The sequence below is a fragment of the Zonotrichia albicollis genome, chromosome 1 (genome assembly GCF_047830755.1).
Source record: "Zonotrichia albicollis isolate bZonAlb1 chromosome 1, bZonAlb1.hap1, whole genome shotgun sequence".
In the NCBI taxonomy this organism is placed as follows: Eukaryota; Metazoa; Chordata; class Aves; order Passeriformes; family Passerellidae; genus Zonotrichia; species Zonotrichia albicollis.
This window is the reverse complement of record NC_133819.1, coordinates 98,163,079-98,190,821: the sequence shown is the minus strand read 5'-3', so window position 1 is coordinate 98,190,821 and position 27,743 is coordinate 98,163,079. Positions and strand designations below refer to the sequence as shown.

The 27,743-nt window shown below is 38.8% G+C and overlaps 1 protein-coding gene across 7 annotated transcripts; it reads left to right on the top strand.

Moving 5' to 3' along the window:
* The first annotated feature begins 378 nt into the window (after positions 1-378).
* On the top strand, positions 379-27,349 carry SOCS6 (suppressor of cytokine signaling 6). 7 transcript variants are annotated; one of them, XM_014264320.3, is made up of 4 exons: positions 429-519; positions 2,613-2,692; positions 20,064-20,180; positions 21,163-27,349. In XM_014264320.3, exon 4 carries the CDS (start codon positions 21,288-21,290, stop codon positions 22,890-22,892), a length of 1,605 nt encoding a protein of 534 aa, XP_014119795.1. In that variant the 5' UTR covers positions 429-519; positions 2,613-2,692; positions 20,064-20,180; positions 21,163-21,287; the 3' UTR covers positions 22,893-27,349. The 7 variants fall into 7 exon arrangements, with proteins under 7 accessions (XP_005482943.1, XP_014119795.1, XP_014119797.1 ...); XM_026790983.2 differs by having other exon boundaries at positions 512-649; XM_005482886.4 differs by lacking the exon at positions 2,613-2,692 and having other exon boundaries at positions 379-519.
* Positions 27,350-27,743: the final 394 nt, after the last annotated feature.

The window sequence follows — 27,743 nt, the reverse complement described above, 5'->3', positions numbered from 1 at the left end:
GGTGGGGGAGAGGAGAGGGCCAGGGCTAACAAAGCCAGACCGCCTCCCTGCCTCCATTCCAGCGCTGCTCCCGGCCGCCCCCCGCGGGTTTCCCGCGGCCGCCAAGCGGGAACGAGCCCGGGGCGAGGCGCCCGGACCCGAGTGAGGGAAGGGGCCCGGTTTCTGCGGGGCAGACGGGCCGCAGGGGGCTGGTGGACTCCGCCGGGCGGCGGGGGCGGCCGGGCGGGTGGAGGACGGAGCGGGGATGCCCGCGGCCCTCCTGCCGCCGCCGGGCTGTGCGCGGGCGCCGCAGCCGCAGCCGTAGCCGTGCCTGCTGCAGGCGGCGGCCATCGCGGGCTCGCCGCCCCCGTGCGCCCCTCCGAGGACGGAGGGGTGGGGGCAGAGGAGGCGGAGGAAGCGGCGGCGGCGGCGCCAGGAACAGGGAGGCGGCGGCACGGCGAGGGAGGGAGCCAGAGCCGAAGCCGGGCCGGGCCCCGCGAAAGCAACAGCAGAGCCAGCTCCTCCTTCTCCTCCTCCTCGGTGAGTGCCGCTCCGCCACCCCCGGAGGCTGCTCCCCGCCGAGCCCGGGAGCCGGCGGAGGCCGGGCCGCGCCGCTGAGGTGCCCGGGAAGAGGCCCGCGCCGGGAGCGGGACACCGCGGCCTCCGCTGGGTGAGCGTCCCCGGGGCAACGGCGCACCGCGGCCCGGCTCCCCCGCCCTCACCGCCGGGCGCGGAGGGCTGCTGCGGTCCAGGGGGAGCCGGTGGATTGGGCCGGTGCCGTTCGCCGCTTGCCTGCCACTCTCTTCCCGGGCCGCGGCCCCGGCCTCCGCTCCTTTGTTTGCTGGGCTCCCCGAGCCCGCGGCGGTGCCAGGCCCTGCGGAGGCACCGGGGCCGCGGCGCGGCCTGCGAGGCGGCCGGGCGGGCGGGAGGGAAGCAGTGCCGGGCCCGGGCCGGCGAGGCGCTGCCCAGCCCCCGCCGTGACAGGAGGGGGCCAGGCCAGCCTCTCGTCCCCGCCAGTGGCGGCAGCGGGGCCCGCCGGGCTGCCGTGCTCCTACCCTGGGCCGCTGCCCGAATGCACCCCGCGCATACTGGTGCCATTGTGGGGGGCGGCGGAATTGGGCTGAGTTCCCTTTACCCCGCCGTGAAACCCGCCTTCATTTGAGGATTGTATGTCCCCGTCTCCGGCGGGGCGGGTGCACGGAGGTCACGATTTGGGCAGCCGGCTCGGGGTTTGTGCGGTGGGGGAGCCCCGGGTTGCTGCGGGGTGAGGGTGCGCCAAGGGCTCCCGAAGGGGCGAGCGAGAGAGGCTCCTTTCTGTGACAGGCGGCACTTAAGAACTTGACTTTAACAAAAGCATTACCAGATCCGCAAACTTTACTCGCTTTCATTGTTCTTCGAGCTGCTTTTTACACTCTCTTTCCGTAAAGATGCCACTTAGAAAACAACTAGCCCATGCCAACCCGTTTGCTCATGAAAAAAGCCTTTGCAAAACAACGGGTTTTTGAGAGATGCAGAGGATGATGCTTCTGTGATGTGAGGGTACTTTGGCTATGTCTTTCTGTCCTCTTTATTTTTCTTCCTATGTTTTCAAAATCGTCTTAGTTTGGAACATAGTGTTTTGTTTATCATGTGGAGTATATTACTGCATTAAAGAAGTTGTTCGTAGAATATGCTTTAGTCAGGAAAACTGACTTCCCCTTAAAAAATTCTTGTGCCTTTTCACTGTGAGGGCGCAACCACTCTTTCCTACAGGCCAAGAATGTTTATGTCACGTCTGTCCTCTTAATACACCTGTAGTTAAAAAACGCCTGCTGCAGGCCTCCTGTCTTGGAGAGTTGCTGTCTGCACAAGTATTCAAGGAATAATGCATCTGCATTTCTGCTCTGGGTGGACAAAAACAGAACCGTTTCTAGTTTTTGTTTGTGCTAATAGACACATCTTTGGATTGTAGAAAATATGGAAGCTTTGGTGCGATTATAAAATAAATTACTTAGCTTGGCTGGAAGACTCTCAACAACTAGAGAGTGTGTAGGTATTTTTTGAGTCTTCTGCAATAAGAGAGTAGTCAGAACTCACAGATTTATGTGTAACTTAAGAAAGACAATTTCAGCTTTTTCAAAATGCTTACTTTTTTGATGTGTTAAACAGTACTTGAAGGGAGTTTTCACTTCCTATTCAATATTTCTTGGGGTTTTGGCATTGCTCTGTGCTTGGAACTGAGCTTTTACTTGAAACAGGTTCACCTCTTGTATGCTTAATCAGGGATGCATTCCCTATATTCCGAGTTTTGAGATTTAAGTAGATTTTTGTAAAGCTAAAATCAAATGAAATTAAACCTTAATACTTAAAAGTTTAAGTGATAACAGAGTACTGTTATGCAGACATACCCACATGAGCTAACTCCCTGGATAGCTGCAAGGGTATGGAGTAGTTAGAGGGAGAAGCTCTGTGTTGTTTCCAGGGGTTCCATGAGCATCACTTTAATGTACTGCATGTATTGCAGCATCAAAGTGTTTGCATGCATTCAGGAGACGTGATGGATAATTCTAGGTTTCATAAAAACTTGACGTACTGAAATCTAAAAACCAGTTGTGTGTTAATTTACACTATGCTATTAACTTCTTTGATCCTAGATTGTGAAGTTGGTCAGTAACCTTGGCTTACTCTTGGAGAGGGATGGTTTGAAGAAATGGTAACTGGTTCTTACTGTTCTGTGAGTAGATTACAACTTCTGACTCTCCTTAACATAATTAATTGGTAGAGTGAGAGCGAACTCTTAACAAAAAGTTGTTCGTACAAAGCAAGTTAATTATTTCTGCTCTTTCTTATTAATTTTTTTATAGTCTTACAATAATTCAAACATGAACAGTTGCAGGACTTCATTTGGTAGGGCTGCCCTGAGTTCACCACATATTTACTATGCTATTGTTGGCAAAACTGGGGCCATAGTCCAGGCTAATCCCTAACTCAAGTGCCTTTTTCTCTCTTTCCTTACGGCCCTCTTGGGCCTACACAGCACTAGTTTAGCAGTGTTTGGGTAGTACAATGCAATAACATAAAATAGATAGGGAGGACGCTGTTCTCAGCTGGTGTGTGCCTCAGTGTTTTCGTGATAGGGCTTTGATGCGTATTAGTAACAAATTAGAGAGGGTGGCTCAAGCAGTTCTGATGCTCCAAGGAAGAAAATAAGATACAAATAATATAAAAGGGAATGTAATACAGATGCTAAAATGGCTTGAATATAAATTGGGTAGGAAGAAAAACAGAACAGAGATAGATATCTTATGCCATGTAACTGTGTATTTTGTGCTGTAAAGTATTAAACTGAGAGCAAATACAGAACTTTGGGTTGAGAACTCTCTTTTATGTTTTTTATTTTCCAGAAAATAAATAATTATATCTGTAATATTCCTTGGCCTTAGGTTTATTCTAAAATTTGTTTGCATTCTGTTTTGTTGCACATCTGATTTTCTGGAAATAAATATCCATCTTCAGAAGACAAAGGTCCCAGGGTCTTACCACCTTTATCCTGGACCCTCCCAATAAATTTATAGTAATAGAGAAGGAGGTATCCTTTAAGAAAAACGTTTTTAAAAATCATTCTTGATGATGTCAGATGTCAAATTGCACACAACAGTATGTTTTTGTAGAAAAGAAGATGATTGTGCTTGTAATGGGATATTTATTGTCCCGAATTAAAAAGCAGATTCATACCACTCAAATATATATTTGATACTGCAGAATAAAAAAATTCATGGTACACAGTACATTCCTTCTTTTATTGTTGTTTTACTTTTTCCTCTTGAAATAATTAATTTCTGAATTAAAACACTGTACTATGCAAGTTGAATAAATTTCTGTGTTAAAAATAGTTCGTTACATTACTTTTGAAAGAAAGATTTAGAAACTTTGGGGCTTTTTGTTGCAGAAGTTTTTTCCCCCGTAGCTGAATTGAAAAAGCTATTGAAACAAAAACCTGTCCCCTACTTCAGCCTCTCCTGGTGAAAAAAACCAAACTGAAAGCAAACTGGCCTATAATTATTGCCCTGGATGAAAATGGAAAGCTAACTGTATGTAAAGTGTTGACATCAACGTTATGAAAAAGAGTACACAAACTTTGCTCGAGTCTACACTGAATTTGAATAGGCAATGTGAAGCAAAATCTGGCTTTGTCTACTTATTTTGAGAATTAAAATTTTCAGATCAAAGCCTTAGAAATTTAGCTCTTCAGGTATTACTTAAGCTCACTTAAATAAAAGTTGCTCTGGATATTTTGTTTTGGTAGTTTTTGTGGTCTTCTTTTGTCATGTACAGGCATGAAAACAATAAGTATTTGGAACTCCAGACAATTTCAGAAGGCTTTGAGGTGTTTGGTTTTGCAAATCTAACTGCTCTTCATTAATCTGTAATGTGGATTTAAGAACCCATCTTTGCATATTTTTAATTTTTAAAAGATTAATTAAACTGTTATCTCTCATTAAATTATTTTCTGGAAAATATTAAGATAAAATACTTTGAAAACTATTGGTCCTTTTCTGTCTCCTTAACCATTCACATAACACTTTGGACTCTGAGGAACTCAGCTGGCCTCATTTATGAGGCCACATGTTACCTAAAAAATTCTTTCTTGGTTGCTGCATCACCAAGAAAACTATGCAAGTTAAATGTAGGTGTTTGTTTAGCATGGATGTCAATAGAGTGGCTGACTTGTTCTGCCTCTGACTTTAAACTCCATTGAAGGAATATGAAAAAAATCTTTCTTGCAGGTAAAGCCAAGCATAGAATGCTGCATATAGACATTTCTGTCCAGGTGCTGCTCCCCTAACATTGCTTCCTTTTTTGTAGATTTCATGCACATAGCCTCTCATGCTCTGTCTTCTGGGGAACAGTGTTTTTGTAATCTGCCAAGTGCAATAGGTTGGCAATTTGAAAAAAATCTTAGATTTTTAAAGTGAGTGAGTTTTTGTTGTAAATACCAATTAATCTTGTTGTAAACTGCTGTAAAATAGTTTTGGATGGGAGCCATTTTCTCTGGAAGTGAAGGTATAGATAGTAGATATTAGTAATTTTTTTGAGAGTTTAAGTGGTCTGAAGTTAAAAATTTAAACCATGAAAATGAGCTGTGCATATTATTAAGTAAACCACACACATATATGGTATTGTTCTTTGCTTTTTAGTGCTCTGTATAATCTGCAGCTGTACTTGTGTCATTTAACTTGGATGTGTATGATACTGACCTGTAAGAGCAGTTGTGATAGGTTTTTATGGTCTTGAATTCATGTGGTGAATGCAGCTAGAAGATAAAGTGATTAATTTTAGCATTTGAGATTCCCAAAGTTATTAAATCTGTATTTTTTCTCAGGGATATTCTGTATTGCTTAAAACAGTACATAGAGTGCTACTTTTGAAAACATTGTTGGAAATGAGATTCCAGTCAGATTTGGTTTTACAGTGTGTGATCTCTTGTTTTTTCTTGAGTAGTTTTATTCTTAATTAATCTTGACGTTTTCTGGTAAATGTGCTAAAACAGTAGCTTGTAGGAGTCTTGAGTAGGTGATTGTTTTTCCTTCTCCAAGCAGTCTGCATTCCTCAAATAGGTTGAGAACATAGTAGGCTACTCCAAATGTTTCCTTTTGGTCCCATGATGTCTCTAATACAGTGGTCAAGCTTGCCTTCTGCTTTTGTTCCTTCTGATTTCAGGAATTCTGTCTCTCCTGGCTTTACCTCAGTAAGTGCTGCAGGACTGGGCAGTTACAAGCTGTAATTTTGACTGGTTTTGACATCAGTTATGGGTTTTAATACCCTTGGAATCCCTTAGGGTTAGTAATCAGGTATCAGATTAGGAGTTTTAATCAAATAGAGAAACAGAGACAAGTGTCAGCAGGGCAAAGGTTTTTGATTACAGAAGGTGTGCCTTCTAGGATGAGCTGTGTGGAAGCTGTACTCCAAAAACAGGGTAGGCAGCTTTTCAGATGGATGTTCTTTCAGGAGTTGGTGGGAACTGGGCGAGTAAGGAATTCTCGCCAGATTCACTAACAGAAGCTGTTTGTGCAGGGATACTGCTTTGGGTGAAACTTGTGCTGGGGGAGTTTTCCAAGGTGGAATTTTGGTCAGCCTGAGGAGCCTGGCTCTAGAATAGTTGGTTTGTGTATTCAGACCTACAAGTCACTAAGGTGTAAGAGCTTAAGTCTCAGTCTGTGTCAGGTAGGTGCCTAGTGGCTTTTTTATTCCTTCCCCTCCCTGCTCTCTCTGCAGCAGAAAAGAGGCAAACCCAGTGCTGATCAATGCACACTGAAACATTAACTTTCTTCCTCTTTGGCTTTTGAAAGGAAAAGAGCTGCTGCTTAGTAGTAGTAAGTAATGCTGAGAGGTAATAAAATACTAGCCATTAGTCTTTGGCATTATTTTGTACAAAAAGTCCAGTTACTTGGGAAAATACTTGCAGTGAATGTAAATATTCTGTGGTCCCTTACTGCTGGGATAAAAGTCTCTATTCACCAATGGCACTTATCTGAGCTGTTATCTAATCCAGTGATGATCAGAAGAAGACAGTGAATTGAAGTTGTTATATCAGTACTGACTTGTATGTTCTGTGTATTACAAAAATAAGTGCTTTTGGAATCTGCAGTGTTTTAAATGTTTGACAGGGAAGAAAAAAAAGAACTTAAGTTCTCTGTATCAGTATTGAAAAGTATGTATCCCCTTGACTTTTTTTTTTTTTTGAATTGGGCTAATACTTTTTTTTTCCTTCATTTTATTTATAGTGTGTCTTTAAATTTAATGTCAGAACTGGAGAAAAGAAAGTCAGTGTGCATGGACACGACTCTTTTATTCGTGGTTGAACTTTGAAGCTTAGCTAGCTTTTGCAGCCAGGCTTCGATACTCCTGGCTCTGCAGAAATTTGACCTTGCTCTGGAGATAGCTATCTTAAGGGCTTTGAGTTTGTGTAAATCTGATAGAGCACATTACTTCATACAGACAGTGAAAATTTTATCTTTGATCCTGTCTGTGTGTAACAATTTATACACTGATGCAAAGTTGCTCAGTGTAAGGCCCAATTTTTTCATGTGCAAGCTGAATACAATGTACAGTGAGGAGTCCCATTGAGTTAAATGGCTGCTCACAGTTAATTAATCTTCGTTGGGTTAGGACAGAATATTAGCAAAATCAGATAGTTATGGGGTTAAGTATAAAATGATTTCCTGCTACTGGCAACGTTATTTAAAAAAAACCCACGAGAGCCCCGAACCAACCATCTTCCATTGTGCATCGGGACAAAACAGTGTCTGTCTAAAAACCGCCATTAATACATTTGCCATCAGATTCATTGGTTGGCGTAGTGAGCCGTTTCTGTCTGCAGGTGATGAGAGTGTAGGTGTAGGAGAAAAAAAGCAGTTCCTGATCTTAATCATGAATAATTAAGAGGCTCTCTCATTTTGACCCAAAATGAGAAAATTTGCATGTAGACTAAGTTTTGTCAGAACTGGTCTAGTCCTGTAAAAAGGTTTTACTCTGACAAGTCAGGACTTTATGGAAAAGATGGCTAAACAGCTTTGCCTATGCAGTCAAAATTCTGTTCCTATTCTGGTCAGTGTGCAAGTTGTGCAGTGTTAGGGGATGTGCCTTCTTACAAGCACCCTTGGACTTAAAAGGGTGAAAATAGAAATTTATGTAATGTTTCGCCTTCTTTTTTTAGGGGAAACTGTAAATGTAAACTGAAAATGTAAAATTAATTTTGTGAGATTAGCTGGAGATAACACTCTCTCTACAGGTGTGTTTACCTGATGTATTTGAGAGTACTTTAAGCACAGCCGTGTCTCCTATTTCCCATGTGTGGATAGACTCTAAACCATAAAGAAGATAATTAATTTACTCTGTTCTTATTGGGCCTCCTGCCAGTGAAATTGGGAAGGGAAATATTTTAAATAAGCTGTGTTTTGCACTCTTATTTCTGAAATGCAGAGCTTGGATTACTTTCTGCAGTGGGTCCTAAGACCTTGGAGGGGCAGCCAGGCCAAACACATGGGGGGGATCAGTGGGCACATAGTGCTTGGTGCTTGACTGGTACAGATTCTGTTACTGGAGCATGTTCCAGAAGAGACTGCTTAATTAGAGGTACTCAGGATGATTGCCCCTTGGGCACCACCTGACTCAAGATCCCCCCAGTCTTTAAATATGGAGAAGGAAGTTCTGTTCCTGCCTTCATCCCCTGCCTTCTGGAATGTTGTGTTGTACTGGCTTGTCTGTAAAGTAAACCTTACTTTCTGTTTCACTGATTGGATCTCTTTTCCTGGCCATGGAAGTCTGATCCTTCTTTTGCTGATACTATGTGACAATCTCAGTCAAATTGTATCTCATTAAATAGTATGTGAGTTCCAGAATAGAATTGAGGTGCAACTATGTAAGAGTGGGTTCCTTATGTTTGATGTACTAAATGCTCCTTGCCTTTAAAATGGATTCCTAAGTGTGTGTGAGTGGATTGTTGTCACTATTATTTATTTAGGACCATAGATAATAGGTGGATATTGGGCCTGTCATCTATATGAAGGACAAAATGTATCTGCACTGAAATATGAAATTAAATACAAAAGTGTGTAGCTAAAAATTTCCTTGTCATTTGCACATACAGGTTTCACAGACTGCAAGCAGTACAGGCTGCATTTCCCAGTGATGTAAAAGTACAGGATATAACAGCTTGCTAGGTAGAGCCCTCTTTCAGAATGTAAGATAGCCACGGTAAATCTTCCACTTCTGTCCTTTCTGTATGAGGGCTACTCTGAACACCAGCCTTTCAGTTGCTCTGTAGTGTGAAAGGATTTCTATTCCTTCTTCTGAAGCCGTTCTGAAGAAGATTAACAGAGCTGAAAATCATCTAGGTAGTGTGCCTTTTCTCAACATGGTGGAGTAAGCAACTGATCTGGAGAGGGAAAACCCGCATCTGACTTTCTCTCCCAATTCATCCTGCATCTGAAGCTGTTGCTGCACAGTAGGATGTATTAAGTGAGACTCTCCTTTCGTGGTATCTAGGACCACTGGCCAAGTAATTAGACTTTGTAGTTTGATTTCCATTTGTGCAAGCTCCTTATGTGATCCAAAGGAATTCTATGATCATGCTTCCACTTCTCATGATGTCCATAAAAAGAAGTGGTTGCCACTGAATTTTATGTGGCATGGTTCTGAGTGATGATAGACGGTATTAAAAATGTAGATAAAGGTGTTAACCACAGGGCAGCCACTGATACTCTTCTTTTAACACTAAGTACTACTGCTTTTATATGCCTTTATAAGACTAAAGGCTACTGAGGAGCTTTGAGTTAAAAGAAAAAAAGGTCTCTGAAATTCTGATACTTCCTTGATTAAGCTGCTCCCTGTATATGAAGGATTTTCAAGAACAACAAAGGTCCACATGTCTGTGAAAATTTTAAGGAATTTGGTTGTTGTAGTATGCCCAAAGTACTTGCAGCTCCTGTAGATTTTTAGAGGGACTGCTTATGCTTTGATACTGAAAAAAAAAAGAATTCTAACTCGGAAAAAAGCCAGATTTTTTTTATTTTAGGTAAGAGTAGTTACAGTTCTGACCTTTGCAGTTTGTCAAAATGTACTTGGCTTTCAATTGTATTTTTGGAAAGCAGGCCATCAGCCTCAGTCAGATCTGTTGTTACAAGCAGAATGGGGTGGGGGTTGTGGGAATGCTTTGTGCCATGCTAGTGACACCAGTTTAGCCAACTGAGAGCTTGTACCATGCAAAACTTAAACTCTGGGCCTTGGCCTATTTGTTAGTCTGAATTTGCTTTCTTTGCAGGTTGTACTTCAATTACTTTAATCAATAGTTTAGAAGTAACCTTGAAAGGTGTTTGAGTTTTGCTGTGCTTTTTTTCCTTTTTTTTCCTTTTTTTTTTTTTTTAGGGAAGAAGGGGATTTGTTTTATTTTTTGCTACAATTCTCCATAACTTTGGTGGTTTATTTTTTCTGTATTTTTTAATGTCTTTAGCTGCATACCACTGATGGATTCTCTGCTCCTCATCCTGCTACCTGATACATCTTGGTACTGTAACATGGGCTATTCATTTGCTTACTTTTTTTGATAAATAAAACAACTGGCTGAAAGAACTTTGTGAAATATCTGCTGAATTGTGAAGTTTTAAAGGAAGTAGGGAAGTTGCATCGTGACTAGAGGACAGTGATAGAAAGTTTTGGTATATTTCAAAAGAATAATGAAACCCAAGCTTGTATGTTTGACTTACTCCTCCATTGTCAGCAAACCTCTGAAAGGGACCAGAGGAAGTTTACGTGATATCTTGCAGCACACGGCACTTTGCTGGTGCAGTCAACTCATGGCGCTGCTGTTGTTTGGTTCTGCTGCCATCTTACAGAAGTGTGGGAGATTTCAGATTTAGGTAGGGTAGGTGTTTTCTCAAAATCCCAGCAGCTCTCACCCCTTTCCCCCATAATTCCACATTATGTGAATTTAAAATTTAGGTTTCAGAATTAAACTACCTTCTTTTTGCCTGATGGTGCATGTTATTCAGCTTATGAATCCATCTAAAAAAAGTGAAAATTAATCTTTCTGTGTTCTGACTCGTGAAGTGTTGAATAGAGCATTGAGTGCCTGTGCACTAACATTTAAATGTTGGACAGAGAGACAGAAAAAATGTCCTTAATGAAGTCAATAATTCTGTCTGGAATTTTGAGTTTAATTGGTGTCCTGTAAGTAAATGGTAGGACTATACATTTTTAAGGATGTTGGAGAGCAGCATTAATGTAAACATTTTTGTCCCACATGTGAAAGAAGAAAGAGAATTGGTTAGGAAACTCTTCTGGCTTTTCTCAACTTCTGAGTTCTAGGACTTTGAACCTTAATGAAATTGTCTACTATGTTTCCTATAGAAATGGTTCAGATAAAGGATATAAAATTACTTTTCTCACTATGCTGTTCAAGAGGGAAAGCACAAAGGATTTTACTTGCTCAGAGAAGTTGATTGCGATTATTTTAGTGATAATGTTTTAAATTTTCAAGAAAGTAAGTTGTTAGTGGAACTTAGAGGCAATTTTTAAAAGTTTTATATTTTGCACTGCTGGTTTCTTAATGCAGTGATATAAAAAGTATCTCCTAAGCCTTTTGCTTTTTAACAGTTGATCAGAATTGTAAAACCAGTCACAGTAACAAAATACTTTTACTTCTAGTGAATGTAGTTGGTAACTTTAAGGTCAGAGGTAAACATTTTTATGTTACAATGAAACAGATTATGTGAATATCATCTCTCTTGAGAAATGGAGATGTTTCATGTCACTTTTCTCCTTGCTTTTCAAAATACTTTTGAGTTCCAGAGAAAGCTTTTCCTGTGTTTAGCAATGCCCTTGGATTTTTGTATATGTAAGAATATATGAATTTTTGCCATGGCTGCTCTCTTAGCTGGGACACTGCCTTTCTGCTTATTTGATAAAACTTGGTTGGGCAGCCCTCGTGGGACTTCAGGCCATACACAGAAACCTTGCATGGTTGAGTTTTCTTTCTATGGGAAGTAATGCTAAAACAAACAATAGTCTCTGAATGTGAGTTTAACTCTGGAGCTTTTTTTTTCGTGAACTTTTGAGAAGTGACTAGGGAACTTGGCTTCTTGAATAGAAGCCTCTTACTTTATGTGAGACACACTTTTGCAGTATTTTATGTATTTGTTGTTATTACAGGGATTAGAATGACCTTGGTTGACTAAATATACTTACTGTTTAAATGTAGGCAATGCCTTTTCATCCCAGGTCTTTCATAGTTCACTGAATATCTATTTCTCTTTTCAATGAGTTTTACTGAAAGGATGCATACACTTTCAAATTATGCATATGTTATATATGTATTGTAGTAACACAATTGGTTATTGCTTTGGAAAAATGTTGCTGTCTGTAGTTAAAAAAAAATTGAACTAAATCTATGATAATTTCACAAAATTACTTTTCTTTCACAATGAACACATGAATGATATGAGTTATTGGTGTTTGTATTCTGTTCGAATTTTCCATTGTTAGAGCTTAGAGATGTGAACTGATTTAATGCGTATAAAAAAGGAAAGCCATAGAGGCCGGAGTCTGCAGGTTGAAAACTTAACAAATCTGAGTTGTATGGCAACTAGATGCCTTGATGCACGGTAAGGAGTATCCAGTATTGACAGTAAACCTTTTTATATGGTCTGGAGGGGAATGGTAAGACCTTTGTGACATCTGTGTAGCAAATACATTGTATTTCTCTGATAATTTAGTGAAGGAAGTCCCAAAACAGAGGTCAGTCCTTTTTTCTCTGTGGTTCTGGGGACTGTGCTTATTAGCTGCTTCCTTCTCTGCATGTGTGAACTCTGTACAGATGTTGGGGAAGATCTTTCCACTTTGATTTCTCTTTAATCAAGGCACTGTGTTCTTTCCCCTCAGACCATAAATGAGTTCATTTAATCCTTCCATTTATGTCGAGGGTTAACTGTCTCATAAAGAATTGCTGCATCTTAGCTTGAATTGAGAGGATAGTGTTATCTTCTAAGGAAAGGCTTTTATTCTTAGTGAAAATGGCCTGATGGAGGAAGCTGGGGGTGATAGCAGTAAAAACATTGGAGATTCTACCTGGTCATACAAGTTCCAAGGGTCATTCAGTCTCAATGAAAAACTGTTCTGGGGAGGTTAATTTGGAGTCAGCCTCAGTCATGAGATGCAAGGCACAATGGTACAAAACAGTGTAAGGCTGCAGTGTATTGCTGTTTGCTTGGGCCTTCCAGAAGAGCTGAAAAATCGGAAAATGAATCTTCCTGCAATTACACATTCTCCAGCTGCAGAACATGAATGTGCTGCAAATGGTAGAAAAACAGAATCCTCTTTTTCTGTGTAGTGAATTATAAAGCCAGTCCTATCTTGAAAGCTTTTTCAGGTGCCTTTGTTTCAGTTTGTGTATTTGGTAGACAGGTTGCTATAAAATATATTTATCTTTTAGAGTTTAACAACGTTTCTTTCGTTCCTGCTGGAATACATTAGACAGCTAAATTTGAATTATTGCTTGAATAATTTAATTACTATGTTTTTGGCATACTTTTTAAAAGGTTAGGTTTTTTTTTTTCTATCTGGATATTTTGAAAGGAATTGTATTACCTGGAGTCATTTGTGCAGAATTTTTTCTTTTTTTTCCTTTTTTTTTAAATATCTTTGATGCCAGGTGGATGCTATTTGTAGGAATAAAGGCCAATTACATATTGTCCTGGTTGTCTGTCAGATTAGCATAAATGACAAGTGTAAGTGGAAAGGTGAGCAGTTTACTACTTACTGGTGAAGATACTTGTTTTACAAACATGGGCTATGAAGCCACCTGTTGGCTAGATAGTGTAGCAAGTGAGGTGTTTAAAAGTTATGTTTAACTTTGTTTCGGGGTTTGTTTGTTTTGGGTTTGTTTTTTCCCTTGTGAATGTGACTTCATAGCTTTCCTGATATGTTGTTTTCTCATTTTTGCTCCTGAAGAAGAGAGTATCCCATGTTGTACCTTAAAGAAAACAAAATTATCAGGCATGCTTGCTTGGTGCTATAGTAATTTAAAACTACTTCCTCTGTCTTTATTCTCGTATCAGGTGACTGAGACAGGCAGAAGCAAAAAAAGATATCTATAACAAATTAACAACTTATAATTTAGGGAGAATGACAATATTTAAAAATTTGTAGTATATGCAGTGATGCTGTACAAACCCTCATAATTTTCAACAGAAATGTGAATCACAGAATATTTTGAATTGTAAGGCACTTGATGTGGGGTGAGGCTTCCCCCAGTGCAGAGCAGAGTCGGACAATCCCTTCCCTTGCCTGCTTGGTGATGCTGTGCCTGCTGCCCCCCAGGACAGGCTTGGCCCTCCTGGCTGCCAGGGCACTGCTGATGTTCAACTTGCCATTGACCAGGACCCCCAGGTCCCTTTCTGTGGCACTGCTTTGCAGCACCTCATTCCCCAGTCTGTCTGTACATCCGGGATTGCCCCATCCCAGGTGCAGAATTGGGCACTTGCCCTTGTTCAACTTGAGTGGCTGGTGTTTGCCCAGCCCTCTGACTTGTCAAGGTCTCTCTGCAGGACCTCTCTGCTCCTCCCGATTTTGTGTCATCTGCAAACTTGCTCAGTATCTCTTCCAGTTCTGCGTCCTTTTATAAAGTAATTTATAAAGGTGTTGAAAGAAGCACGGGGCTGAGGATGGAGCCCTGCAGAGCCCCACTGGGGAGAGGTCGCAGTCTGATGTCACCCTATTCACTATAACCCTTTGTGTCCGACCTGTGAGCCACTTCTCACCAATCCCATGCTGTGTTTATCCAGCTGTGTGCTGGGCGTTTTGTCCAGAAGGGTCCTGTGACAGTACCTAAAAGTACTGAAATCCAAAAAGATAACACAGTTTGCTTCCTTTGATCACCTAGGTGGGTTACCTTGTCATAAAGGGAAATCAGGTTTGACTAGCAGGACTTTCTTCTCATGACACAGTGTCCTGGCTGTGACCAATGACTGAGTTGTCCTCCAGATGTTTTTCAGTACCTCCTAGAATTATCATTTCTGTAATGGTACCATATGGTAAGAGGTTTCTCTTTCAATTACTTTTCCTGTATTTTCCTCTTTCTCCTTACAATGTCTTCCTTTTTTTTTGTCCTACTGATGTTTTTCCTCTGGAAGCAGGAAACAAATGTTTCAATGTAATGTAGCATTGGGTGTTAACTGAGTGGTGTATTCTGTATTGCCCATTTGATACGTGCCCCTCGTACTGTGGGGTTCTTCGGTGAGCCTGAGAAGTTGAATGTCTGTTCTGACACAGCACAGTAGGTAAAGATCATTCATGGTACCTGTTTAATGTCTCCTCGTCAAAATATTATTTTTGTAGCAGGCCCTTTTCAGCTGTCTTCGTTCATGTTTTGGAAGCTGTACACAGTAACAAGGTTTCTGTGCTTGCTGTAGAAACACCAGCCTGAACTTTGAAAGCGAAACCAAAATCAATATAAGTCAACGTGAAGTGGTCCTATTTAGCTGCTGCATGTCTGCTGAGTGTTTTCTTTCCTTTTTTGGGAAGGGCTGGAGAAGTGTTTCTCACAATTATATTATTTTGTCACTAACATGAAGAGTGGTCAGATTATTGCTGACCACAAATAAATCACTTTGAGAGAATGGTCTGGTTTATTATTTCTGTCTTTCTGGCATATGCTTTGAACGGATGGATAGCATTTCTAAAATTAGGTTTGGACATGCATAATAGAGGATTCAGAAACCAAACTGCATTGGGTTTTAGTACGTGCACCCATACAATTACATATATTTTGTTCTTTTCAACATACATTCCAGCATTTAGACATTTATGCATTCTTCTTAATGAATAGAAGTGCAGAAATGCAATTTAATTTTGTTTTTACTGTGATTTTCCTGTTCTTCCTTTCATTTTCATGATATTAATTTCAAACACTTATGTTGTTCTCAAATACATAGGCACAGAATCTGTTCCTTGCCATCTTAGAGCAAAAATGTTTCAAAATTCATTCCTTTTACAAAATATGAAGTTGGTCTGTATTGTAAAATGAAATGCTGGTTTGTAGAACATTACAGTTTTGCAGCTTTTCAAACTCCTAACATAACTGTGTTATGGTTTAAGAGGATTGCATATATATCCTGGATAACCATAAATCCTCATTATCAAGATGAGGCTACCCCATACCTTACAATGGAGGGGAAACATTTTGTTGAATGAAACATTCTGTCAGAATGGATGGGGGATGGACCCTTAGTTGGAAAGGAATTCTCATATATTATCTCCCAGAAAGTCTAACCTTTGCTTATGAAACTACTTAATTTTTGCTGACAGACAGTCTGCTGCAAGGCTGGCTGCTGCATTCTGGTAAAATAGCAAGAAACAAAAACAGAGCCTGACTGAGCATTATTCTCACTCTTCATCTGCTTCTGCACAGCTATGTGAAAACTAAAAGCAGAAGTTTATTTGCAGTCAATGGATGGGATTTCCTGCAGTGAAACACGTGAACACATCAGGTTTCTTTAGCGACTTCTCCTTTCTGATTCATCAAAAATGCTCTTTTCTCTTTTTCAGCTCCTTGGCATACACAGAACTGCTGGGTTGTGTTTTTTTTTTTTTTTTTTTCTCCTTTTTCCCTTGCTGTTAATCAGGCTCTTAGAGCCCAATAGTGGTTTCATTTTCATTTTCCTGGTAATTTTTCCACATTATTGAAACAATTTGTTAACAGTATGCTTTATTATCATATGTTTGCTTAAAAGAAAATGATGAAAGGTGGTACTTGTGATGTCTTTTAGTAGATGTATGCAAAGTACAGTCTGTTTATTTCCCTATTTGGGTGTTGATTCTCAGTTTGTGAGAGATCTAGCAGGAATGGCTCAAGAGGTTACTGGCTGTTACTGGCTTCCCTGGAGTTTCCTTCTCCAACAGCAGCTCTGGTGTCATGATGTTGTGTGTTCTTGATCCGATACCAAGTGGTGCCGACTTCAGTTTAACACCCCCACGTTAGTGTGTCCATGGTAGCTCGGGAGCAGATACAGATCCCAGCCAGCCATCCTTGGGTGACAGAGATGTAACCTTGGCTGAGGTCTGTTAATATTAGCAACTGGGTTTGGCTGTTGTAGTGATGAAATTATTATAGTTACAAGTTTGTATATACACATACGAACCATAATAGAGATGCCATTTAACACCCTGAAGTTACTCCCCAGAGGAAAATCACCAATCAGATAGAAATATTCCATTCTGCAACCAAATATGGGAAAGAACAGGACCTACTGCAAGCACTCATGGATTAAATAGTGTTAAAACAAAGAAAATGAAAAAAAAAAAATCAAGGAAATCTAAATGTTAAAGGGAATTCTTTTTTAACAGCAGGCCAGGAAAAAGAAGTCATGGTCAACTCTTTCACTTAATGGAAATAAATAAGCAGATTAACATTTCAGAAAAGTTTTCTGAAGTAGCATTGACTAATAATTTGAAGTCATTTTTGTGATGACTTTTAAATTAAACTTTTTATGGACAATTCTTTGTTCAAACATTAGTTGTATTTTGCTCTATATTTCCAGTATGATGTTTTCTGTCCTAACTCCTTAAAGTTATTCGTGGTTTATTTCTCTTGTAGTGTGTTTTGGCATCATAGTTTATAGTATTTGTCTTGGGAAATGAGTATGCCTAACATACAAGTGTGAAAAAAATCAGAAATTAATAAAGATGGTATCATCAGACTTTTTTGTTGGTGTACTTTTGCAAACACTCCTTAGAGTTAGCTATGTGATTCCAATCTACTGAAACCATTTTGTACCATCAAACTGAAACTACTCTGAAATGTTGGAATATGCAAACTGGATTTGCAATAATTGATATACATATAAAAATTCCATAATTTTTCATACATCAATGTTGGCCACCATAATAATTAATATACCATTGCATGGCCTGCTTTTCAGGTTTCTAAGAAGCAGCCTGTAAAGTAAACTTGTAGCCCTAATTATGTTTACTAGTTATTTCACATTTGTATGTGAAATGTTGCTCTTCCTCCAAGTGAGGTGTACAAACTTAGTTTTCATGACACATATTTTTTGCATTTCATTGCACGTATTTTTATGTGCAAAAGGTGACATGGTGTTTACTGGGTAGTAATTTGGTAGTTTTCATCCAGAAACCTGGCTTGTATTTTGTTAACCTGCATACTGTTAAAAATTCTGAGATGCAGAATTTGTGATGAAACTTTATAAGTTTGAATTTCATTAATCCACATTATTCTGTGCGTTAAGATCTCATTTCTTTCTGGATTCAATTAATCTCTCATTAGCAGTCTGTGTGTTCCAGGTGTTTCTGCACATATAGTCACCAGGCTTTGGGAATACATTGGTGGAGTTCGAGTCTGTTAATAGCTGCAAATATCTGCCAGAAGAATTTCTAGAGTTGTCTCTTGTTAGGCTGTCTAATTCACTGTACAGCAGATGGCACTGGAAGAGCACATCGGTGGGAAGCTTCAGTCACGCCGTAATTCTTGCAAAATACTAGCGAAGCTGTTGCTGTGCTGAGGGTTGTGAAGTTGCATAATTCATTTTAATGTATTCCAGGAAGGGGTGCTTGCCTGACCTCTTCTGCTCCAGCTCTGGATGAAGACTGCAATGAATTCTATACTTGCAAACATATGAGTGTATCATCTATTGAGGGCTGTTTGTATAGTGTTTTTAAATGCATTGATACACAATGCAGAATTAGCTGGTGCTCTTTAAGTACGTGCAAAGAAGGAGATGTATTGGGATCAATTTGGGTATCTGACTTCAGAGTGTATTTGTTTTCTCCCACCCTGGATAAAATATGTGTAGGAGGTATCATAGGGCGCGTCTCATATGGACAACTTATTTAGAGACTTGCTCTCATGATGTGAGTATGTCTGCTTTACTTTGAAGAGCTTTGACCTGGACTGTCACTAGATTTTTATCATCTTCTCATGCATGAGTGAACTGGGCTTCTGGATAGATATATGTTTTTTATGTGCTTTACAGCTGATCATCAAACCTTTCTTATATCTTGACATGAGTTTTTACAAGAATACAACTAATAAACCAACCATTTTACATCATGTGCTTAAGAGCATTGTCCATACACTTCTTGAACTCTGTCAGGCTTTGTGCTCTGACCACTTCCCTGGAGAGCCTGTTCCAGTACCCAGCCACCCTCAGTGTGTAAAACCTTTTCCTGGTATCCAACCTAAATATCCCCTGCTGTTTATATCACCTTCCTGCTGTTTCCTTGAGTCCTGGTACTGGTCAAAAGAGTGATGAGATTGGTATCTGCAGACAGTGTCTTCCACAAGGAGAGAAGGACATTTCTGGAAAAGTGGAAATAATATCAGCTTGTGGATGCTAGAAGCAGTTTGAGAACACTGGATTTCACAGGTGGAGCTAATGTGATAGTTCCCAGGCTTCTGGTACTACATACACAAAACCAGAGTTAACTTTATCAAATGAATCAATGCTCTGACTTTGTTAGTTTAGGAGAAGGAATGCAATCCTGAGGGTGTAATTTTCACTCATTTTGTAGGTTAATTTGGTTACATATGACAAAAAGATTTCTGCAAATTGGAAAGGTGGCAAAATGCAAATGCTTTAGGATTAGAAAGTCAATGACATTTTGAGTCTCCTTTTAATTGACATGTAAGTCTCCCTTTTTCTGCACTTGTAGGAAAGTAAACAGTGTTTTAACCTGTGAAAATTCATACCCATAACTCACGATTGTGTTCACATTGTGTCTCTGGAGGATGGTGTTTTAGTATTTCATGACTCCTGATAGAACAGGCATCATGTTAGAAGTGGAAAGTAACTAGTGAACATATCATAAAATACTGGTTCTGGTTTTTTTAAGTCTTAATACTCATTTATAGCAAGTAATTGATTCTTAGGCTTTTGTCTAGGAAGTGTTCTGGTCATGTTTGTTCTTTGCTGGTAGAAAGTGAATCAGTTTAGAGACTGGAGAAACCTTTTAGTTCTCCCCATTGAAAGAAACAAAAGTGTTATTTACTTTGGTAATTAAGAAAATGAAATGGAAAGATCTGAATGTGCTCTAAAGATGGACTTGGGAAATATCAGAGATTATAACAAGGACACAGAACCAGCCTTTGAAATTGGTTGATGAGGATAGGACTAGGGTACAACTTAAATAAATCAATCTTTACTGCCTCTGCTTTTTATAGAGCAGTGCCCACCCCTCCAGCAGCAGAGTTTTACCTAAAATTTTTCAAGGGGTTTTGAAGTTCAGAATCTGTAGATGCTTCACATTGCCTTTTAGTTTGCTTTGGATATATCCTTTAGCTTTTGTGTACTTGAGGACCACAGAAGTTGGGCTGGGCAGCAGCAATAGGCAGTGGACTGCTTTTTGGTTATAGTAATCATTTTCCTTCCATGCTTTTATGCAGTTTTTGAATGCTTATTTAAGAAAACAGTATTGTTTAGTTGATAAAACATATTTCAGGCCATTGCACTGTTTTTCTCGCTTTGCTTATATTGTGATACTCTGGGAGAAAAGTGGGAAGTGTGTATATAAGGGCTCTTTTACTTTCCCCTCAGTCCACCAAGGTTGGAAGATTTCTTGAAAGATTCTTAGAGTCCTTCAGCTTGCCATGCTTAGCCTGGAGCCAGGCTTGCTGCTGCAGGTTGTGCTGCTAACATCGCACGCATTTGGAGGTATGTGGAATAACAGTTACTGCTAATTGTAGTACCCACTTCTGTGCGAGTAGCAACTTCCCTGTTTTCTCTCTCCCATGCATTGTCCTTCTCTTTGCAGAGCTGTTTACTTTGGAAGATCTAGCTAAAATTAAAACAAAACAAACCATGCCCATTCAAAGCCCCCCCAAAATACAGTCAAACCTCAATGGAGAATAAAAAGAATCAGAAAGATCAAATTTGTGGGTACTTGATTCTGCAAGATGCCAGGTTGGAGCAGTTGTCTGGAACTCGAGCAGCTGTGTCCACTAGGTCTTGGTAGAAATACTGGAGGAAGAAGAGCTCTAATAATTTTAGGCAAGTAGAGCCCATGACTTGGTCTTCTGTGGCTAAAACAGATTGGAAATCCTTTCTTTCACAGAAGTTCAGGAGGAGACTTGCTGTAAATGTATGTTGCTTTGCTGTTCAGGAAAAGCTGTATTTTCACTACAGTTAGTTTTCCTATAAATATGGAACCTTCTAAATATTAACTTTCTTGTGTAGAGAAAGTATAACATTATAAGACCATGTTTTTAGGACCAGTCACAGTTTAACCTGCATGTAGGAATTCTGTTGATTAGAATGTTTTCTGTAGTTTTATTTTCTGTAGTTACTTGTGTGTGGATTTTTAGGAGCCTTTGGAAAGAGAGGAGTGTTTATATATTTGAAAATTATATATAAATGCATTAAATATATGTTCCTGGGAGTGTAATATGAGGTGTGTGTATGTTTCAAAAATTACTGTGCTGAAAGCAGAATGAAGTTGTGGAAATCTCCAAGGCTGATGTAGGAGTTTCATTTTTTGAGCCTGATTGTTTCGAAGTCATCTCCCTATTTTTACTTTTATGTGATGCCCGTTGTTAAAGTATTGCAATTTCTGTTCTGCTTGGAGAGGGGAACACCCTTATAGATAATTTTTGAAATATTTCTTTTGTGAATGTAATTGTTTTTTATTTCTTTCCAGGAAATGGCTCTTGAAGTTAAATGAGGCTGGATAAAACACATAAATGAAGCAGAAGCTGCTCTTCGTGTGTTAGGGCTACATCACCGCAAGCGCTGCCGATCAGCCAGATTTGGTAACTTGTCATAATGAAGAAAATTAGTCTCAAAACAATTCGCAAGTCCTTTAACTTAAATAAAAGTAAAGATGAAAGTGACTTTGTAGTGGTTCAGCAGCCATCATTAAGTGAATTTGGAAAAGATGACTCCTTGTTTGGCAGCTGCTATGGTAAAGATTTGGCTAGCTGTGAAGTCAATAGTGAAGATGAAAAAGGAGGCAAAAATAGATCAAAAAGTGAAAGTTTAATGGGTACGTTAAAAAGGAGGCTTTCAGCAAAACAAAAACAGAAAGGCAAAGGCAGCACACCATCTGTAAGCTCTGCAGATGATGACACATTTTCTTCCTCATCTGCTCCAATAACCTTCAAAGATGTGCGAGCTCAAAGACCTCTGAGATCCACTTCGCTCCGTAATCACCATTACAGCCCAACTCCGTGGCCACTCCGACCTACAAATTCAGAAGAGACTTGCATCAAAATGGAAGTGAAAGTCAAGGCCTTGGTCCATTCCTCTAATCCAAGCCCAGCACTGAACGGTGTTCGAAAGGACTTCCATGACTTGCAGTCAGAAAATGTGTTCCAGGAACAAACAAATGCATTAAAAAATACGGAATCTCAGAACGGGGACTTGCATCTTCATATTGATGAACATGTGCCTGTAGTTATTGGATTAATGCCTCAGGACTACATTCAGTATACTGTGCCTTTAGATGAGGGAATGTATCCTTTGGAAGGATCACGTAGTTACTGTCTGGATAGTTCCTCACCCATGGAAGTTTCGACTGTTTCTTCTCAAGTGGGGGGAAATGCTTTCCATGAAGATGAGAGCCAAGTGGATCAGGACGTAGTCGTTGCACCGGATATCTTTGTGGACCAGACGATGAATGGTTTGTTGATCGGTACCACAGGAGTCATGTTGCAAAGCCCAAGAGTTAATCATAGCGACGTCCCTCCACTCTCACCTTTGCTACCTCCAATGCAGAATAATCAAATCCAAAGGAACTTCAATGGATTAAATGGCACAGATGCCCATGTGGCTGAAAGTATGCGCTGCCATTTGAATTTTGATCCTAACACTGCCCCAGGAGTTGGAAGAGTTTATGACTCTGTACAGAACAGTGGTCCTATGGTTGTGACAAGCCTCACAGAAGAACTGAAAAAGCTTGCAAAACAAGGATGGTACTGGGGCCCCATTACACGCTGGGAGGCAGAGGGAAAATTAGCTAATGTGCCTGATGGCTCGTTTCTCGTTCGAGATAGTTCTGATGATCGTTATCTTTTAAGTTTGAGTTTTCGTTCCCATGGAAAAACTCTTCACACTAGAATTGAACACTCAAATGGTAGGTTTAGTTTTTATGAACAGCCAGATGTGGAGGGACATACATCTATAGTTGACTTAATTGAACATTCAATCAGGGACTCTGAAAATGGAGCTTTCTGCTATTCGAGATCCCGGCTGCCAGGATCTGCAACTTACCCAGTGAGACTGACAAATCCCGTGTCCCGGTTTATGCAGGTGCGCTCTTTACAGTACCTGTGTCGTTTTGTAATACGTCAGTACACCAGAATAGACCTGATTCAAAAACTGCCTTTGCCAAACAAAATGAAGGATTATTTACAGGAAAAGCACTACTGAAAGCTTACGGGAATCTTGCATCTTGCACTTTGGGAACAACAACAACAACAAAAAGAGATTGAATTACAGTTTACAGACTTTCATTATTATCAAAATCTTTTGCTGCCATAAAAATATTTCATTTTTGTCTGCTAAAGAAAAGTAATGCATTTGGATTTATGTTTGTTTTGGGGGGTTTTGTGTATTTTGGGAGGCTTTTTTTCTTGTTTTGTTTTGTTGAAAGAATGATCTCAAGTTTATTTTTAGAAGTGTGAAATAGCTATCTTTCATCAATGTGCAGATTAATCACAATGTGAATGATCAAATTCTCCTTAATTTCCCCCAAGTCCTTTGCTGCTATCCACTGTGATTTTTATGCATTGAAAGCACATTTCATGTGTATTCAACGATAAGTAAAAGTCAAATGAAACTTGTTGAATAGAATTTTTTTTTTCCTTTAAAACAACCTCTGGGAAAAAAAAAATGATCATGGATAAATAACATATTGGTATTCTAAATTACTGATTTTACATCTAAATTAAAAACTGTTTCCTAGTGTCATAATTAGACATTTCTGTAGAGATATGTCCCAATGTATAGACAGAGCTGTGTGATCAGAACATGGTTATGTGGCATATCTTTGGGAAAGAAAAAGCCTTCCTCCTAAGCCTTGTACTGTCTGTACACTCTTGTGTTTGAGAAGGCTGGTTCAGCCTTCTTCTCGTCTCAGTGTTTTGTCCTCTAAAAATGGCCTTTAAAAAACAGTCTATGAAAGTCAATGTATAGTACCTAGAAGAAAATTGTGGTACTGGGGTCTTGTAAAATATTACCATTTATAATCATGCCATCAGTTAATAAATGAACACCTACCAGGTCCCCTCTTTCTTTCCTTTTCCCTCCTGCCTACTCTTGCAGAGTAAGGGAAGGAAGTTTTCTGGATTTGTGGGAAGACTCTAGGAATTGTTATCATGGGAACATAAATTTTTAAGCCATTTTGGGGATGGGGTAAAACTTTTAATAGGATGATTTCTACCATATTTATGTTCAAGCTACTTGAAATTTTATCATTTCCATCTTTCTACTTTTTTTATTTCACTTCAGAAAGTACAGTAATACACTAATGTCCTTTGGATCATTTTCCCCTTTTTTCTATATCCTTTGAGGAGGAAGGAACAGGACTGATAACATTTTATATGGAGGATGTTTAAATGCATCTCTAAAGTGCTATTCTCCTAGCCTTTCAAATTATTCGGAAGAGATGTTTGGATATACAGTGACCGCAGAATATGTTTCAGTTTGCTGTCATGAAATATGTTTTGACATATGAAATATTGAACCAATTAAGTAAGTGTTTATGATATCTGTCAAAGATTCTGGCATTTGGAAAGCTTACAGTTATTCTAACCTTCTGTAGGGAAAAAAAGACTTTCAGTGGGGAGTACAGGTTCTACACTGTAATGTTTTCATCTTGCAAGGTTAATCCATGGCATTTTCCTGTTTTATTTTAGTTTGGTTTTCTTTTGTCCCATGTTTTTATCACTTTTATGAGTTACTTGCTAAAGGGGTCATAGCTGGCTTGGGAAGGAGGCCTGCCTCTGCCTTGCTGAGAGGCCTTGCTTTGCATGCTTCTGCCCCTGTTTTGTGTTTTAAAATGTCATATTCCTCATCTCTGGTAGAAGTGGCTAATGAGTAAAGATCACCTGAGAAAAATAGTCCATCTTTGATACATCATTCTTGTTTGGGTCATTTTTTTCTCCTTATTTAATCTAGCATTTCTGTACCCTAAAATGAGTCTTTAGAAGTGAATACAGTATTGCTGCAAGGTGGTGCAGTAGCACTACATCTTGGGTTGCCTGAATTGATAGACAAAATTTATATTTTTTTAATTTATTTTTTGACCATAATGTTTAACTAAAAAATAAAAGAAGAAAATCAAAGGTAGATAGAGACTGCCTTTGCTTTTAAGGGAGGGAGAATAAGGATTTCCTCTTTAGTCTGATAAAGTTTTAAACTTAAAAAAGAAAATAATCTAGAGCAGTCTATACATGTGATTTGTTGGCTCTGCCATGGAGATATATGTATGAAAGGGAGGATTCTGTTTTCTTTTTTTTCCTCTACTGACTTCTCCCCCTACCCAGTCATGTCCCATTCCCCCTCCCCTGAATCAGGATCACTAACTTTATTCAAAAAGGCACAATAACCTATTGTATGGTACAGTGTTCTGATTCTGTCTGTGGAGAGGAAAAAGAAAATCATTTTTATGGATTTCAGATGCATACTTTTGGAAGAAAACCTCTGGCATTTTCTTCACTTTAAAAATTCTTTCCCCATACTAGAGGGCCTATGCATTCTACAGAATCTTTGAAAGATTATAGTATATAAAATATTTTCGTTGCCATTTAATACCACTATTGAATACATAAAGCATATGTTTATACTATGCCACATGCATTAATTTAGCAGTCATTGCATTGAAACCTAAATATTGGAAGCTATAATATCCTGGTCTTATTGTGGAATTGAAAACGTGCAAGAACACACATGCCAAAATTCTTGCCCATGCCTTTATAAATTTCAGTTGTTCACTCATAAATGATGCTTTTTTAAATAAAAAACTGTTTTAAAACAGCTATCCAATTTTTGAATTGCCTTCCTTGCTGTGTTGTTCATCTGTGAACTTAATCAGGTCAAGTTAACTTTGTCATTTCCCCTGCCATAAAGATACCACAAAAGGAACATTTAAAAGTGATTGAGGTCTAGGACATAAGAACCATAGAGCACTTTGCTTCTGAATAAAAAATGGTGGTGATATTTCTACTAAGCTCCAAATACTTTAAATCAGTAGTAAGTAGACACAGATACTTATTTTTACAGGTTTCTTTAATCAGAACCTCACAGTACTTTTTCATAGTGAGGTGTCTGGCCAGCCAGGAGAATGAACTTAGAAAAAATACTTTGAAAATATTAAAGATACTTACAATTTCTTATTATAAAGATTAATATAAAAGAAACACAGTAGCATTTAGTTATGAGTCAATTTAGAAGCACTCAGAATAACCACAAAATTCGTGTTGACTTCTGCTTCATGAAAATTAGAGGAACAAAGTGTCCTTGACAAATAAAAGAAAGATGATGGAGGATATTTTGGGGACCTTTGCAAGTAAATACACTAGGAACAAAAGCTAACAAGACTATGGTCCTTATAGAGTAGAAATATGGCTATTTATTCAGCACAACAGTTTAAGGGTTCAAAAGGTATGCTTTTTATGCAACTGAATTGAGGAAAAATAGTTTTAAAAATGAAACTTAAAAATAAAACTCCTTTCAGTGTCTGAAATGATTGACATTACTCATAACTTTGCTTTATCAATTAGAAGAGTAAATAAATACCTTGTATTTGGAAATAATAAATTTGCACAATTTCCTCTGTTATTTTTTTAAATTTTGTTTTGTTTTGTAAGCCAGTGTTATAAACAACTGCAAGTGATGTGTATTCTTTGATCTATTTGAAGGACATAGCACTTATCCTGCTGTTGACATAGTGAATGCCATCTTTCTATCAAAATGTAATTCTGTCAGAAGGATCAGAAATACAATTATTAATTAAACTTTTTGTTCTCAGATGAGCTGACTTTACATTTTGTCAAAGCCAATTTTCTTTCTGTGAATATTGACTGCTGGGCTAAGTAGAATTTGTGCAGTTTTTGTTTTGATGCATTTCATCTGTGTGAATACTGGAATTATAAATTTAAAACAGCATACCAGCAATATATGGGCTATGATGAGAAATATTTCTCTGTTACTGAACTTTCAAATTCTGAGCTAAGCTATAGATGAATTAATGATTGCCAATTTAATTTCTTTAAATCTTTCTATGACTGCAAAGAATAAAAATTACAGGCATTCTTTATAAATAAAAAATGGCCTAGATGGTAGTTCATAATGTGAAAAATATGGCATTATTGTATCTGGAAAGTGATCTAAATTCTACACAGATAATAAAAAAATTCTAAATGGATTTTTTATGAATACCTGTTGGGTTAAAGAATTTTTATAGTGATGATGGAGTGCCATGAAGTTAATACTTGCAATCCAGATTGCTGTAGTTTACACTTTTCTCTGTTTCAGACCTGGTGTGCACTATTTGTACTAAGCACACCACAGAGTGAATTATCCAAAGTCCATTGATTTTAATGTGTTTTGGTTTGTAAACAAAATTATAGTAATTTCTTGCACATTTTTGAAAAATAATTGTATAAGGATTTATGTATCTGCTTCTGGATACAGTGTGTAAATAAAAATTTCATTCACAAAAAAGGCTTGTGGAGTCTTCTATACATTAATGACATTCTAAGCCAGAAGAAAGTCCTGAGAGACACTGTAAAATTTGGGAATCTGACTTAAACAGTTAAATTTTAATGGTTATTATTTTAACTATTCTGTAATTTTTAATCCTTGCTAGTTGACTTTCAAAGTATTTCTATATACCAATTATTTTAATTTCTAGTTTACAAAACAAAAAATATTTGTCAGGATATAACTAGAATATTATTTTTGAAAGGTATGCACAAATACTATATTAACCTTTTGATCATTTCAGTTGGGGTTTTTGCATTAAAAATTTACAGAATTCATAACCAAAGTCTCCCTTTCATCCAGATGTAGCTCAAAGGTAATATATTGCCTCTTGCCTTTCAAGCAACCAGATATTTCTTAGGTAGCTCCAAAATAAAAATTTAGACATTGTATTGTTCTTCATGTATTCATTTGATGCTGGGAAGTCCCAAAAATAAAAGAGAAAATTGAAGATAAACAGTGTGTTACAGAGGATATGCACAATTGTTCACATGTTTTCATGTAGTTTGGACTTGG